Consider the following 17,900-nt stretch of genomic DNA (forward strand, 5'->3'; position numbering starts at 1 on the left):
TTCCCTTACAATAGGGCACTTTTTTTTTTTTTTTTTTTTTCCCCCTTTTCAGGAAGCCATGCAGAATTAAATGTTCTGATAGGGCATGCAGGCTTTGCACCAATTAGGGTAATGCTTTTTCATTATTGTTAGTTGCCTTGGTGTTGCCTTAAGTGGTTTCTTACATCTAATTATATTTTACTTTATTATTATTTTGTTACATTATACTATTTATTTCATTTTAGTATTGGTTGAGGTAAGTGTTGAGTTCAATATTTAAAATAAAAACCTCCAGCTTGTTTTTTGCAATTTATTCCTTGAATGTCAACTAAAGAATGATTGAAAGATTGCCACCAAAAAGGCAAAAAACTAAACTTCAATTTTGGTGAGTAATTTTTCATAAATTTAAAAGACAGGTTTTCCACCAACATCAAGCCCAGCAAACTAATGGCCTGCCCTGTAATGTAAAGTTGGGTTGAGGAATGAAACCAGGCAGGGTTCTGGTAAAAATTGTTTTAGCTGTCTTCTCTTAAAGAACTTAAAAGAATTTAGATTGAACTGAATAATCTCAAATGCTTCTTGTAGCTTTAAAATAGTCCCAGCAGGTGACTCTGAAGAAAAATACTGTGTTTGAACACCGCCTGCTGTAAACACTTTGCATACACCCCAGTGACCCGACACCACCGCGCACGGTTCCCTCATCGGCACAGTGGAGCACCACAAATTGTTACCTGGTCTGTGGGAAACACTGATTTTACATATTTTGACTTGGTTTCTAAAAGCGGTGTTCGTTTCCGGAGCGCATATCCAAAACGCATGATATGGATTTGAAACTTGGTATACATGTTAACAAGGTAACACAGATGTGCCTTTTCATACTAAGAAATTTGAGAAATTTAAATTTTTCATGTTTCCATGGGAAAAAATTTCAGATTTGGTCTCTCAGGTTAGTCTTAGGGGTAGGCTTTGTTTCTGGAGCAGAACTTGAAAACTGAGTGGTATGGTCTTAGAAGTTGGTATACATGTTTTGACTTTAAGTAATGCATATGTGCCTTTTGATATTAAGAAATACGGTATGAGAAGTTGTAATTTTTAGCTCACCTGGACCAAAGGTTCGGTGGGTTTATGCCATGGGCTGCTGAGGTCAGTGTGAAGAGGTAGGGTTGGTTTCCTGCAGCGGAACTTGAAAAATGTGACTACAAATATCTTGAAACTTGGTATATAGGGCGGGGGATATAGGTGACTCTCGTCTTGTTTTCAGAGATATGGCCATTGATTTTTGTCCTTGAACTTTTGTACAAGCCGGCTCAATCTGGACAAGTTTTCTCAGAAGCTATATAAGCTACATCAATGAAACTTTGCTGCAAAAAGCTGGCTAGCGTTTTATGAAGAGGTCATAGCACTTACGACATAAGTCAATATTAAAACAATGGGCTTATAAGGGCGTAAGTGTTGAGAGGTCTTCATAAAATGCTCGTGGTGGGACTTCTTGTCGCTATAATCTTATCTAGGCTATCTTCCTTCAAAGATCCTGTTGTATAAGGAACCAGTTTAAGGAATGTGGTGACTAAAAACATTGTCCACCTAAAGATGTCTAAAACCTTTGTATGTACAAGATTTCTGAACCAGGGTTTATTGGTTAGACTGCTGAAATGAAGTGACATTATGCCCAAGTTAGAAGAAGAAACAACCTTTTATTTGTCACACGCACACTTAAGCACGCACAGTGCCCAGGGAGCAGTTGTGGGTTAGGTGCCTTGCTCAGGGTCTCCTTCAGACCAAGGCTGCCCCATGTTAACCTAATCTGCATGTCTTTGAACTGTGGGGGAAACCAGAGCACCCAAAGAAAACCCACACAGATACAGGGGTTTCATGCAGCATGCACACTCCACACAGAAAGGCCCCTGTCAGCTGCTGGGCTTGAACCAAGAACCTTCTTGCTGCGAGGTGACCGTGCTAACCACTACGCCACCATGACACCCAGAAGTGGCAAGATTTCACTGACGTGGGATCTCATTATCTCTAGCCGCTTTATCCTGTTCTACAGGGTCGCAGGCAGGGCTGACACATAGACAACCATTCACACTCACACCTACGGTCGATTTGGAGTCACCAGTTAACCTAACCTGCATGTCTTTGGACTGTGGGGGAAACCGGAGCACCCGGAGGAAACCCATGCGGACACGGGGAGAACATGCAAACTCCGCACAGAAAGGTCCTCGCCGGCCACGGGGCTCGGACCCGGACCTTCTTGCTGTGAGGCGACAGCGCTAACCACTACACCACCGTGCCGCCCTGACGTGGGATCATTTAAAGGAAAAATTACTTGCAATAAGTACAACTTTTTTTTTTTGTCTGGAATTTTTTTTTTTTAAATTCACTAAAATAGTGCATTTTCTGTCTCCTGATGCCTTCTTCAGTTTCTGTTTGGATGTAATGGGTTATTGTCACTTTCATCTACTTCAAGTGGGATCCAATTAATTTTTCCCATGAACGAGTGTTTGCTTGCATTTCCTCCATAATACTTTTGCCACATTTTATGCTTGTGTTGCATGGATATTCCATGATTTTTTTTTTTTTTTTTTTCCCCCCCCCGTCCAGTCCAGGGACTGCCAAGAAAAATGCATTTCTTCTTTAAATCATGATGCCTTAAGTGTCTGTGGAAAAACAGCTTCCGAAGCCAGAGACCGTCTGTGGTTGTAGTTGTGGCGATTTGGGTGTAGGCCACTTTAACCCTGGGTAACAAACCTGTATGGAATAATTATGGTTAGTAAACAAATGCTTTGACTGCTTTGGTACTGAGATTTTGTAGTTTATTTTTGAAATAAGATTTGGTAGGGTTGTGTGGGTTTTTTTTTTTTTTTTTTCCTTCTCCTGGTTGGTTTCTGTCCTGTACTGACTCGTATGATCTGAAATTCCACTGTTTGTAATAAGTCTGTATTTAACTCTGGCATGTCCACACTAGCTGAAAGAATTTTATGCTGCTTGCGTCTCTTCGCTGAGGTTTATTTTATACGGCTGCTTATTCAGGATGATTTATTGAAGATTATTGTTCTTGATGAGTCAGCATATGGTAGGTAGTGTCATTCTGATGCGTCAATGATAGCTATTTATACCCTGCTGTGTTTGTGTTAATTAGAGCTCCCATTCCAACTGGATGTGTCATCTAAACACCATGCTGCTCATGTGCCTGCTGCCTTTAACAGGCTGAGTCATGAGTACAGGGGAATTTTGCTGTTTCAGCGCATAACGCGCACACCACACCTGGCGGCGTGTGCGTTTTTTTTTTTTTTTTTTTTTTTTTAAATGTTTCTCTGTGGAGATCGGCTTGGTATTCTGCTGTGAGTCAGATCCTTTGAGTCTCGACTCTGCCTGTCCACCACTGTTGGAAAGCGCGCCAGTGGATATTGAAGACTTTGAGTCTGTTTCTGTTTACTGTGCAGCACTTTCTTTTACTATATGGATGGCCACATAGCAGCACATCCTGAAAGGAAAACCGCTCCTCCAGTAGAGCTCATTATAACGAGAGGGCTTGGCCAGCTCGCAGCTCGTTCTCCTCCTCCAGTTTTCCATAGCGTCGGCCCAGACTGTGCTCCAAACAACACGGTGGCATAACAGCACAGCCATTTCTTCCCACTTCCCTGCTGCTCGGTTTTTACCGAGAGACCTCCTGCATGTCTTAAAGGAGTACACCAGTGTTTTTGAATCTCTAAATCTATCTACTATGTCTGTAGCGTGTGTGATTTTTACCATGCAGAAGAATTCCAACCTTTCCAAAATACATACGGAATACTAATGGCAAATTTTGGAGAGTACCTGAAACGTCTATTTTGGAATGTGTAAGCTTTCATGAGGATACTCAAGTCACTTTGTAAACCAAGATCTAAGTAAGGAGTAAAATGCAACAAGGTGTGCTGTTAAACAAAAGTATATACATACCTTATGGATCAGGGGTTTTAAAACACGTGTATATTTTTTTTGGGGGGGGGGTTCACATTTGTTTCGTCTGGTGGTCATGGTATTGATTGTAGTTCATACCTGGCTGGGACATTGTGACCTTGAACCTTAGTCTACGGGGTCCGGACCCTTAAACCACGAGCAAATGGCACACCCATCCAGTTGCTGTTTTATTTCATTTTTTTCCCCAGTAGGGCTCAGTGTACGGTAGGTCTTCCGGCTTATTATGACCACCTTATGAACCATGTCTTGCTTGTTCAACAACTGTCCCTGGTTTGGGGGTTAAAAAAAGGAAAATAAAATCTCTTTTGCAGTGTAACTATGTTTTTGCATTGGGCTGCTCTTCATCTTTCTTGATGGTTCCATCCAGGCCCAGGTGAAAAACAAGATTAAAAAAAAAAATTATTAGCAAAGGGCTGCAAAAACACAACCCCGATTTGTGTAGCGTGTAATGGTTACTACACTAAAGCGGTTTATTTTACGGTAAAATAATGTCTCAAATTTGCCAATTCTAGCTATTTTTATTGTTGGAACTTTTTAATTTACTACAAAAATTCCAACAGTGCCAGTCAAGTTTGTGCACCCTGACTCATTCATAGATTTTTCTGTATTTTGGCTCTTTTCTACATTGTAAAACAATACTGAAGACATCAAAACTATGAAATAACATCTGGAACATTGTGGTAAACAAAAGATGTTTCATATTTTAGATTCTTCAAAGTAGCCAGCATTTACCTTGACGCTTTACACACTATTAGCATCTTAACCAGCTTCATGAGGTAGTCACCTGGAATGCTGTTCAATTAACAGGTGTGCCTCATCAAAAGTTAATTAGTGCAATTTCTCGCCGCCTTAATCTGTCTGAGATCAAATGATCGTTATTCCATGAAATCGAGTCATACATTAGCTGATGAGGCGCGTAGCGCCGTGTTGGCTGTGAGCCATGTACGACAAGATTGAGTGGAATAACTGTTATTCTGTCGACATTCACTGGATTTTGAGAAACGGAGCATTTTTATTTTTTTGCAAATTCAATAAATTTTTTTTTTTTTTGTACAAAACATCCAACAAAGTCATTTTCTGCTTTGAATGTAAATAAAAAGTCTTGAGATGGTCCTTACAATCAAATACTTTTTTTTTTTTTGGGGGGGGGGGTTGTTTTCAAGTAGAGTTTTTCATCCTCTGTTGGTTCAGCAACACGGTCTGCCATTTTGTTTTTTCTTTTCTCATGATATACAAGCTGATTTAGCCTAGTAGTGGAGTAGCCAATCAGAGTGCAGATTGCTCATATCTAGTGAATGTGGATAGAATAATAAGGTACAAGTGTCTCTAAATTAATAAAAGTAAAGAAAAACCATTAAATTGGATGATGTGTCCAAACATTTGACTGGTACTGAAGATCATACTACTTATGTTGTGGAACATTTGCAATATCAATTTTTCCAAAGCAGAATATTTAAAGAAACTGCTTAATGTCTGTTAGAAAACACTGACACCCTTGAAATGATCATCTTCACTAAATGTGTTCTCTTCGTCAGTCACCGTGGATCTATATGTACAGTATGTTAAGTTTTTTTTTTTTTTTTTTTCTCCCTTACAGAAACCTCTACCATATCAATGATTTCACATTTTTCTTTGTTAGTGTTTTAAACCATGTAATACAACCCAGATTCCAAAAAAGTTGGGACAAAGTACAAATTGTAAATAAAAACGGAATGCAATAATTTACAAATCTCAAACTGATATTGTCTTCACAATAGAACATAGACAACATATCAAATGTCGAAAGTGAGACATTTTGAAATTTCATGCCAAATATTGGCTCATTTGAAATTTCATGACAGCAACACATCTCAAAGTTGGGACAGGGGCAATAAGAGGCTGGAAAAGTTAAAGGTACAAAAAAGGAACAGCTGGAGGACCAAATTGCAACTCATTAGGTCAATTGGCAATAGGTCATTAACATGACTGGGTATAAAAAGAGCATCTTGGAGTGGCAGCGGCTCTCAGAAGTAAAGATGGGAAGAGGATCACCAATCCCCCTAATTCTGCACCGACAAATAGTGGAGCAATATCAGAAAGGAGTTCGACAGTGTAAAATTGCAAAGAGTTTGAACATATCATCATCTACAGTGCATAATATCATCAAAAGATTCAGAGAATCTGGAAGAATCTCTGTGCGTAAGGGTCAAGGCCGGAAAACCATACTGGGTGCCCGTGATCTTCGGGCCCTTAGACGGCACTGCATCACATACAGGCATGCTTCTGTATTGGAAATCACAAAATGGGCTCAGGAATATTTCCAGAGAACATTATCTGTGAACACAATTCACCGTGCCATCCGCCGTTGCCAGCTAAAAATCTATAGTTCAAAGAAGCCGTATCTAAACACGATCCAGAAGCGCAGATGTCTTCTCTGGGCCAAGGCTCATTTAAAATGGACTGTGGCAAAGTGGAAAACTCTTTTGTGGTCAGACGAATCAAAATTTGAAGTTCTTTATGGAAATCAGGGACGCCGTGTCATTTCGGACTAAAGAGGAGAAGGACGACCCAAGTTGTTCTCAGCGCTCAGTTCAGAAGCCTGCATCTCTGATGGTATGGGGTTCCATTAGTATGTGTGGCATGGGCAGCTTACACATCTGGAAAGACACAATCAATGCTGAAAGGTATATCCACGTTCTAGAGCAACATATGCTCCCATCCAGATGACGTCTTTCAGGGAAGACCTTGCATTTTCCAACATGACAATGCCAAACCACATACTGCATCAATTACAGCATCATGGCTGTGTAGAAGAAGGGTCCGGGTACTGAACTGGCCAGCCTGCAGTCCAGATCTTTCACCCATAGAAAACATTTGGCGCATCATAAAACGGAAGATACGACAAAAAAGACCTAAGACAGTTGAGCAACTAGAATCCTACATTAGACAAGAATGGGTTAACATTCCTATCCCTAAACTTGAGCAACTTGTCTCCTCAGTCCCCAGACGTTTACAGACTGTTGTAAAGAGAAAAGGGGATGTCTCACAGTGGTAAACATGGCCTTGTCTCAACTTTTTTGAAATGTGGTGTCATGAAATTTAAAATCACCTAATTTTTCTCTTTAAATGATACATTTTCTCAGTTTAAACATTTGATATGTCATCTATGTTCTATTCTGAATAAAATATGGAATTTTGAAACTTCCACATAATTGCATTCCGTTTTTATTTACAGTTTGTACTTTGTCCCAACTTTTTTGGAATTGGGGTTGTATTTTTAAATTGTGCATTATGTAAAAATTGTGTACTTTTTATTAAAAAAAATAAAAATGTCCGAGCTGTTATACAAAAGTTGTATTGGCCCTTTAGACCAATCAGATTCAAGAATTCAACAGCACTGTGGTATAAATTGTCCTTTGAGATGAAATTTTATTTTTTATTTTTTTTAAACTCCTTAACAGTGTGTTCAGTATGCAGGTTGGCTTTGCCTCACACTTGTTTGGGGAAGCAAATTTTAGCATTCATCCTCCCAGGTTGGTATCGGTGTATGTTATCGGAGAGCTGGCTGAAGGGTGGGAATTTACAGGTGATCAATTTCGAGGCGAAGGCTTTTATCATTTCATAATCTTAAGTCATAAAAGGGTTATATAAAGTCTTTGCTAAACTGTCTCCCCCAAATACTACACTGACCTCTTGTGGGTATATTGAATATTGTTGTAGCGGAGATTTTCTACATGGTATTTGTAGCATGTGGCAAAAATCATCATTAAAAACAAAGTCTCAAAGTATTAGAAAAGCAGAATTTGAAACCCTTGTGCTCTTTAGATGGAAGTTTTTAAAATGTTTTGCCATATGTACTATGTACGGATGTCCTGGATATGTACATACTGAAACTCACATGATAATTGGTTTGACTGGTGTTCATTACAAATACAGAACGTCAATTTATGTAGAAGTATTATTGACGAGAAACCTTCGTGGAAAATTTCTCTGTAGGTTTTTGGCCTACACGGTCTCTAGAGATCTGATTGTGTGTGTGTGTGTGCACAACAGCACCTTCATTACAAAACTGATTTAATTTGCATTTCAGGGAAATAACACTTTTTGTGTTTTGTTTTTTTGCAAAAAATTTAACAGTAAAAATAAGTCTGATGGAAATTTATGGGGAAGTCCTAACTGTTAACTTTGTGTCTCACATCAACTCCCCCATATATACCACCCTGTTCGTTGTGGTGGTACATGACCTGATGTTCAGCATAGTGTTGTGCTTCTGGAGGCTTCATGGTGGGCTTGAAGTGCAAGGTTAGCAAAGGCTTTAGACCCTTTCATGATTAAGCGTGGAAATTCCACTGCTGATGTTGCCACGTTACAAACTCGTCTGTAGGCTGTTACGTAGTGTGTGGGTGAGCCGTGTGTTTCTATATATCTTTTTTTTTTTTTTTTTTACAGTAGAAAGCCACAAGGCTGCTGATTTAACTAAGCTGATTATTCTGAGAGGCAGCAGATGCTTTTTTTAAGGTCACGTACTGTGGTAAATGTCTCTTTTTTTAGATAAGAGATGCTGGGTAATTACTATAAAGCTAGACACTGTCAGAGAACAAAATCACACATGCTCATCTTATGATTCTTACGTAGTTCATACATCTTATCAAGCTGGTTGATAGTAGTATACACTGATATGCACTATGTTCATAATGTATGCACCCCAGCCCTTTTTTATTATTATTACAGGAAATAGCAAAGCGAATACAGGAAGAGGAAGAGCTGTATGTCAGACAGAGGAACAGCTGCCGAAGGACAGATGGCGGAGGTATATGCTGTAACTGCTAGTTTTGTATTTCCTTTTGTGTTGGCTGTACTGCCTTCGATAAACCTCCATTATTCATTTGACACCATTTCAGAAAGGTCTGTGGGACATGGCAGCCTGCCCTGTAATTACATACGCGGGCAACAATTACTTTTGATGTGGCTTTTTTACAGCCTTAATTATGATTGTGTGTGTGTGTATGCATCATACTGAATGAACTGAACCCACACAATGCCTGAGTTTCCTTAGGTCTCCTACATATGACCCCCTCCTCCTCCTCCACTCCCTTTCTGCCTCACTTCCAATCAGTAGTTCTCTACCAGACCAAAACCTGTTAATGGGTAATTCAAGAACCCCAGTATTCGCTATTAAACTTTCATTTACTGTAACTACGTAGTGATTCAGGTTTTTCGTCATTCATGCCTGGTGAACAATGAGCATTGCTTAATGAAACGTGACTTGTTGACACCTCCTCACTCACTCACTTACTTTCGGTTCACTCGTATTACTTGGAACGCTTCCATATCTCAAGACCTTGGACATATATAATACTCCTAATTGAAATACCACTCAAAATGTATATATTTTTAATATAATGAGAATTAAACCAAAATGCTGCTTAAATGTAGATTTTAAAAAGTTCATCATTCTTAAAAGAATCATATGTATGAAACGTACTAGCACGCTTATTTGAACAGATGGTGTTCATAGAATGAATGGCCTCAGTAATACAAATTGTAAATGGGGAAAAAAATGTACAGTGGTGCTTGAAAGTTTGTGAACCCTTTAGAATTGTCTATATTTCTGCATAAATATGACCTAAAACATCGGATTTTCACGCAAGTCCTAAAAGTAGATAAAGAGAACCCAGTTGAACAAATGCGACACAAATATTATACTTGGTCACTTATGTATTGAGGAAAATGATCCAATATTACATATCTGTGAGGGGCAAAAGTATGTGAACCCTTGCTTTCAGTATCTGGTGCAAATAACTGCAACTAAATGTTACCGGGAACCGTTGATCAGTCCTGCATCACCAACACTTTTTCTGAGGTCCTCAGAAATCTCCTTTGTCCGTGCCATGATACGCTTCCACAAACATGTTGTGAAGATCAGACTTTGATAGATCCCTGTTCTTTAAATAAAACAGGGTGCCCACTCACACCTGATTGTCATCCCATTGATTGGAAACACCTGACTCTATTTTCACCTTCAAATTAACTGCTAATCCGAGAGGTTCACATACTTTTGCCACTCACAGATGTGTAATATTGGATCATTTTCCTCAATAAATAAATGACAAAGTATAATAATTTTGTCTCGTTTGTTTAACTGGGTTCTCCTTTTATCTACTTTTAGGACGTGTGAAAATCTGATGTTTTAGGTCATATGCAGAAATATAGAAAATTCTAAAGGGTTCACAGACTTTCAAGCACCACTGTATGTTCTGATTTTATTGATCAATATGGTTCTATCTATCGCTGGTCGTGCTGTGAAAATTGTGCATGCAGATGATCATCTGAATTTCCAGACCTGTCATTCCTAAACTTCTTAAATATTTTCTATCATGAATAGGATCATTTTAAAAAGCTTATCTCTGCGTTCCAAAGAAATGTATGTGGTTAATATCTTTTTCAGTACTTTGGGAGTAATGGCAGATTGAAGTTGGTTCAACGGAGTTCAGTCTCTGCTCGCGGGACGTCGGGAAACTGCCAGTGTTTTTCTTTCCGAGTCACAGGAAAGCAGTCAGGCTCGTTCTCTTCTGATCGGTTTCCAACTGGATTGCTCGTGAATATCAATAGGCATGTTTTCTAAAACAGCTCTCGCTGTTTCTGATGATAAAGTATTCAGCAAAATTTTCCGTCAGCTAGTTTTGATTTGCTTCATGAGAGACTTTGAAGTGAATTTTCATAGCTTTACTTACCTCCCCCCCCCCCCCCCCCCCCCCCAAATTGAACTGATTCATGTAAGTAAATAAGTATTTTAGAATAGAACTGTAGTTCTGATGGAAAAATATTGATATCTTGGTGGTCGGAATGATATTTTAAACTGAAGTCAGAAACGTGTCGATTTGAATTCATTTAACTGGAATTGTTTATTGGATGTGGCTCACACGGTTTTCTTGAGGTTCATCTTGAAAGCTGTGAATGTTATCATTTATATTCTTTCATATAAACACTTGTAGGCCCGACTTTTGAGAAATACAAAGCTCTCCAGAGCACAAAGAGGGTATTAGAAAAATCTTTTATTCCTTTTTATTTTGGAGAACAGTAGATGTGAATGAGATTCAATGCTTATTTATGCGTATTTTATAATTAACGTTGATTTCTCCTGCTTTGTGATGTATAAATGAGTTAAGATCAGCTTTATATTGCACAAATAAAGCCATTTGGTGAAACTTTGAAGAAGACTGTGTACCGGTTTTATGTTTTTACTTAATTAGCATAATACTAATTAAAGGATAATTTGCATAATTGGTTTCTACTAATTTTTCAAACTTTGTATTCAGTATACAGCCATCTATATGCCTGACAACTTCCATGTAAATAGCATGAAAAATGAAGTTATTAAAAAAAAAAAAAATTTGATCTCATTTGGTTAATGAGGCTCATTTTAGACCATGTGATCCTCATACAGAATATTACGTCAGTTTTCTAAAAATTAAGGGCCTCCCCCCCCCCCCCAATCTTTGATTTGTAATATATCAAGAACTGAAACTTTATTTTAATTCTATAAAAAGTATGTTGTGATTCCGAATTGAATGCTAGAGTGGTTTCAAGCAATTTGGATTGGATTGAATTTGAATCGTCACCTAATATGCCTACTTTAAAAATAACAGAATTGACAGTATTATAATTCCAAGGTCTTGATGTAATAATTGTCTCAAGGTTTCTGTGAAGATTCTCAATCATCCAGGTCAGTGGGTGGTAGAAAAGGGCAACTGGACTTGCTTGAAGATTCTTGAAAACGTTTCACCTCTCGTCTGAAAGGCTTCCTCAGTTCTGTCCGACTAATAGGGAGTATCGGATATTTATCCTCTCCTGGATCAGAATTCTGATGACCAGCTCATCTAAGGGGTCATTGAGGCATCATGTTGGTGTGGGTCATTGGAGGCTGGGTGTGAACGGCGAGTCATTAGGGTGATCAAGGGGTTGTTCGTTAGGGTGATCAGTGGAAAGCTGTCTCTCTCTCTCTCTCTCTCTCTCTGTCCTCCTGTGAGTCACCGAAAACAGCTGGGTCCTGGCGTACACCCAGCCATCTGGTCAATGACGCCATAGATGAGCTGGTCATCAGAATTCTGATTCTGATCCAGGAGAGGATAAATATCTGATACTCCCTATTAGTCAGACAGAACTGAGGAAGCCTTTCGGACGAGAGGTGAAACGTTTTCAAGAATCTTCAAGCAAGTCCAGTTGCCCTTTTCTACCACCCACAGTTGTCTCAAGGTTAAAAAAAGTCAGTCCTTCGTGCACCATTCAGTGATTCATTTGGCGGCGCTGATCTCGGTTTCATATCCCTCAGGCCCCTCTCGCCTATATTACATAGCTAGGATTACAGTGGGGGGGCTAGTCCTCTGGTAACTGCTAGAGTTTGACTCCCTACTCACATCTGTATTGCAGCATGCCTTGCCAGATGGCAGAAGGTACCCCCCCCCCCCCCCCTTTTTTTTTTTTTTTTTAAATGATGGTCTTTTGGTATGACCTGACCTCGAGTAGAACTCGCTATCTCCCAATCTAGAGGCGGATACGCTAACCACTAGGCCACTCGCCGGTACAATAATTCTCAGCGCTTTATATTTTTAATCATGTTTTGAAAAATATTTTATGCTGTGCCAATATTCCAACACTTTTGGAACATTTTTCTTCTGCTTTCTTCCTTAACACAGCCCAAATTTCCTGACTTTCATAAGACAAGTTGTCCTTTTATCGTCCTGCCCAAAGTAAAGCTCTGGGTTGGGTTTCCCAAAAGCCTCTTAGCATTCAGAGCATCTTAACTAGGAGAGAGAGTGTTCATTGTGATGCTCGCTCTAGCATTTAATGATGATCTTTGTGCTACGATGCTTTTGGGGAAACCTGCCCGTTTGTCTGTGAAGTAATGGATGGTGTGTGGGTGTGGGAATTTTGCTAGCGTTTTGTTAAATGTCCATTTTGATGCACTTAAATGTTTTTGCTTGCACTCTTGACCTGAATTGCTTAATCACTAACCACTTCCACCCTCACTCTCCTAACTTGTGTTTGCATGTTTGGCTCAACCAAAGAGAATGGCAGCGCCATCGGCTCGCCAAATACACTTCAACCTATTCGGCCTCTCTTCAGCGAAGAGGAAGAGTTGTCCTGGCATAGCCAGGCGCACTCTCCCTCTCCTTCCTCCTCGGACTATGAGGCGGACCACTGTGAACGCAGGAAGTCTTTTAATAGGGAGTACGCAGACAGTGTTGAGCAGAGACATCAGCCTGTGCGTGAGCAGCCTCGCAGGAGACGATCAGGACAAAGCCGCAGTAGCTTTGCCAGCCAGAGCAGCACGACTGGGCATCTTCTGGGAGGATGGGGCGATGTTGTCCAGCTCATAAAGAACGACCTGAGTGAGCAGGGCTATCTCAGTTACAGTTCTGAAGACGAACTCTTTGAACCCGTCTATAAACTGGAGAGAATCCTGAGCCGGCGCCAGCCGGCATCGGAGCGGTGCGGCGAGCAGGGGACAAGACCATCTCGCCACAGCAGTATGAGAGAAGGAAACAGCCGGATGTGGCAGGGAGACCGAGGGGGCCGAAAGGAAAGACATAGGCACTCTGATTACAAGGGCAACAGAAGTGTGAGATCGGAGAGCAGGCTAGCGAGACGTTATAGCAGTAGCGACTGTAGATCTGGAGAAGGACAAAGACGTGTACACTTTCAGGATGACCAGAATCGCCATAACGTTTATATTGATTGTCCAAGAGCATTCGAGGAAAATCATGGCAGAAACAGGGAACTAAGGGGTTATACTGCGAGACCCTATCAAAGTCATGTTCAGGTGGATAGATCACTGGGTGATGTAAACCGGACTTGCAGACATGAGGCTAATGGCGTGAGGAACTCCTTGTCGCAGGAGGTAAATGAGGAAGATCTTGGCAGGCTTAGAGAGAGAGGAAGGTGGGAGGGAGGCAGCTGCAGGGTACGAGCAGAGCACAGGCCAAGAGCACGTACCATCAGGGAGGAGTGGGAGGGAAGAGACAGCAGATGGTACCATGGAGAACCTAGCAGGAGAGGCATAAGGAGTGAGCGATGGCAGGGTTATCAGGAGGACAGGTCGGGTTATCAGGAGGACAGGTCGAGTACTGAAGAAGAGGTGGACAGGGAAAGGGAGGAGACTCGAACACCAAGGCACCCCCAGCGCAGCCTCAGTGTATCTTGCAGAGGGCGCTCTTCTGGAGCAGGTAACCAAGTTCTGCCCGCCTGAGGTCTGCGTCGTGCTCTCTCTCTCTCTCTCTCTCTCTCTACCTGTTCATTTCTCTTGATCATCTCAAAGATCAACCCCGTCCCTTGGGCCCCTACATGGTTTGGGGATTCCTCGACTTTGATCTTGTACTAATTTGCATTCTAATTTAATAGGTGACTGTTTTGTTTGTTTTTTTGCTTGATCCTTTCTTTTCGTTACACATTCCAGCTTGCATCTCGGAGTTCCCTACTTTAGACTTGTTGGTTTTGTTGCAGTCTGGGTAGGCCATATCCTCCTGTGTTTACTTGTAAGAGGGGACTTTGTGTGATCTTTGATTTAAGGTCATGATTTGGACCTGTGGGAGAGAAAAAAAAAAAAAAAGAAATGCCTCCTACTTCATTCTTAGAACTGGTATGACATCATGCAGAATCCCCCCCCCAGCCTTTTGTGTGCATCCTAATCTGACATGCTGCAGGTGGTGGGCTGGAAAAGCTTCTAGGTTTCAGTTTTGCACCTTTCACCCATTCTTTCTGCCTATGACTCTACTCCCACAGGGCAGAGAGTAAACAGACCCTCTCTGGATTTGGGTGAACTCAGGCAGGTCCTGCAGGATGAAGAACTCGCCCGCAGGCTACAGGCAGAGGAAGAAGAGTTGCTCAGAGGGGTAAAAAAAGGAAAACCCGAACCTCACCATATATATATATATATATATATATATATATATATATATATATATATATATATATATATATATATATATATATATATATAAAATATACTGGCAGTCAATGAAAAAGTCCAGGTCAATAATTCAACATATTATGCAATACGGAGTTGGGGAAATGTTTGTTTTGAGATGTTTCTATTGAATAGCGTGCACAGAAGTCATTAATGAGTTCTCCTTAATCCAAACATTTTTCAATAGTCTTCAGGGAGTGGTCTTTAGGAATCAGCTCAAAGTGCTGTTTTGGAGAAAAACAAAAATTTGTACACGGTTGAAAGGATGGGTTGGATGGCCTTTATTAAGGCCATGAAAAAGCCGACTTTTGTATTCCTTATGTCCAAGATGCCACGGTTAAATCCAGATGACAGATGGCGGGCCCTCGGCATGGTGCAAGCCGGCCTAAGTTTTTCAGAAGTTGGGCGTCGATTGAATGTCTAAACCCTGCCATGGCCTGCGTATTCACCTGATCTCAATCCCATTGAGCATTTATGGGATCACCTTGGTGTTCAGATCCAGAACCGTGTTCCTCGTCCCATGACGTTTCTGACTTCAAGAGGAGTGGCAGGCCATTCCACAAGACAGGATTTGCCGTTTGATACGCAGTATGCGTCGCAGACTGACGGCTTGTATTGCTGTTGGTGGGGACAATACTCGGTACCGAAGCTGCAACTTTCCAATTACAGGATATCCATTTTGTTCGGACTGTACATTATCAAAGCTCACAACAATTGTGATTTTTTTTTTTGTTTGTTTTTTGTTTATTCATCTCGAGTTAAATGTCAGTATATTGATCTGTAAGCTTCTAGTACATGATTTCATAGCTTATGAATAAAATTATTTTCATAAATGTCACCTGGACATTTTCATTGACTGTCAGTGTATATTGTGTCCCTTTGACTGTTGGTTAAAGGAAAACTGAAGGCAATTTAATTTTTTTCAAATCATAAATTCTATTTCTCTCTCTCATTATCTGTAGCCGCTTTATCCTGTTCTACAGGGTCGCAGGCAAGCTGGAGCCTATCCCAGCTGACTACGGGCGAAAGGTGGGGTACACCCTGGACAAGTCGCCAGGTCATCACAGGGCTGACACATAGACACAGACAACCATTCACATTCACACCTACGGTCAATTTAGAGTCACCAGTTAACCTAACCTGCATGTCTTTGGACTGTGGGGGAAACCGGAGCACCCGGAGGAAACCCACGCGGACACGGGGAGAACATGCAAACTCCACACAGAAAGGCCCTCACCGGCCACGGGGCTCGAACCCGGACCTTCTTGCTGTGAGGCGACAGCGCTAACCACTACACCACCATGCTGCCCATTCTATTTCTCATTTTATTAAATATAGGAATGCATTTTTGATGGCCATTTTGTCACTGCTATAGCAAGTTGAGTGTTTGATATATAGTACATGGCATATTTCAGTCCATATGTCAAAGCAATGGCCGTAAACAAGATTTGTCAAGACCTGTGCGAGACATCGTAGGACGGAAGTAAAACGTACAGCGGAAATCAAAGTGACCATCTGCCAACGTTGTCAAAAGACACACGCGCCCCCTTTCTAATGCTAACGTAATCCAGCCAGAAGTTTTGTTTGTTCTGATAGCAATCGGGAAAGTTTGGAAAAAAGTAGGCAGTAATCGTCATTTAAACTCGTTTTTGTGCAACATTTTCGTTTGGGAAAACAGTTTTCAAAATGGCAGCGCTGACCCTTCACGTTTCGAAGTCTCGCACAAGTCTCGTGAAGATCGCGCAGATAAGCGACGCCTGCCGTGGACCAAACGAACTAAATTCAACACTGCTAAAAAACTAATAGGCCGATAAGTATAATATTTTGATTGCAATTAGTTGTCAGTACGAGTCATGATATAAGGTTACTAAAACCGCAAACGTAATTGAATAACATGTTAAGAAATAAAGCAAGTTTAAAATTGACTTCAGTTCTCCTTTACATTCGATAAGGTCAGAAACCTCCACCAGGAAACGCATGGAATATTTTTATATTGAAATACACATACTTAATGGTTGGTGCTTGCTTTGCTTTGCTTTTTTTTTTTTTTTTTTGGTGTATTTATTTTCTGCACTGAAATGGTAAGGGAATGCTACATATAGCGGTTATGATCGAGCCTTGGCTTAAGTAGTTAAAGATGACTACAATCATGATGGCATTGATGGAGGACGGTGGTATTTGCATGAAAATTTAAGCTTTCGATGCTGATCTGTTTGAGAGCTGGACAGACCAAAGGACTAAAGCGCTGCTGCATCGCTCACTTTAGCTAGATATGAAGCAGGGCCTAAATCCCACTGGTGCCTCGATCGAGATGTAGTCGAGTGGCATTGTGGACGACGCAGGGAACCATTCACCAAAATGAAAATATCGATGAAAGCTTAATCTTCGAGTAGCAGCTACCGTACCTAGCAGCATGTGTTTGGGAGGTTGGAGAAAACGCACACAGTAAGATCATGCAAGACCTTCGAGCTGAAGCTCCCTTATTAAAGACTTTTAGCCTTTTTTTAAATGGTATAAAATGATGAATAGTTGAACAGTGTAACATCTGTCAGCAAATATGTACAGTATTTTATGTGCTATTAACACGAAGTTTCATTCAAAATTCACATAGCCCAATAATTCAATTACTGAGCAAACAATTGTTTAGCTTAGTATTGAATTTGTTTATTTAAGTGCTATTTGGTTAGAAATGAAACTTTTAATCATGTATTCATTTACTGCTTTTTTTTTTTTTTTCCCTTCCCCCCTCTTCCTCTGAACTTGACTTCACTGGAAAGTATTAGGCCTGTCTAGCACAGTCTGGTTTATATTTAACCCACATTCTCCAAGATACAAGATGCTGTCCCTGATTTAGGTTTTTGTTTTTGTTAAGGATCTTGGCCCTGCCTCTCCTTTCGAGAGATCTTGCCCAAAAGGAGACTTCACAGTAGCACAGGTTGCTCAGGATGAGGTAGGCAAGTTCAAGACGCGTGTATCTTTTCTAGAGGATTTGATCATCGTTACTAATTTATGACTT

The 17,900-nt window shown here is 40.6% G+C and overlaps 1 protein-coding gene across 6 annotated transcripts in view; it reads left to right on the forward strand.

Moving 5' to 3' along the window:
• ccdc187 (coiled-coil domain containing 187) overlaps positions 1-17,900 on the forward strand; it is a 73,656-nt gene that overhangs the window by 43,184 nt on the left and 12,572 nt on the right. For 5 of the 6 annotated variants that reach the window (XM_060938366.1, XM_060938367.1, XM_060938368.1 and 2 more), the window contains 4 exons: positions 8,650-8,728; positions 12,987-14,144; positions 14,701-14,810; positions 17,757-17,834. In XM_060938366.1, the coding sequence (XP_060794349.1) occupies positions 8,650-8,728; positions 12,987-14,144; positions 14,701-14,810; positions 17,757-17,834 (1,425 nt within the window). The remainder of the gene's footprint in view (positions 1-8,649; positions 8,729-12,986; positions 14,145-14,700; positions 14,811-17,756; positions 17,835-17,900) is intronic. The other variant, XM_060938371.1, reaches the window with a different exon arrangement.

This window comes from Neoarius graeffei, chromosome 13 (assembly GCF_027579695.1).
Source record: "Neoarius graeffei isolate fNeoGra1 chromosome 13, fNeoGra1.pri, whole genome shotgun sequence".
Classification (NCBI taxonomy): Eukaryota; Metazoa; Chordata; class Actinopteri; order Siluriformes; family Ariidae; genus Neoarius; species Neoarius graeffei.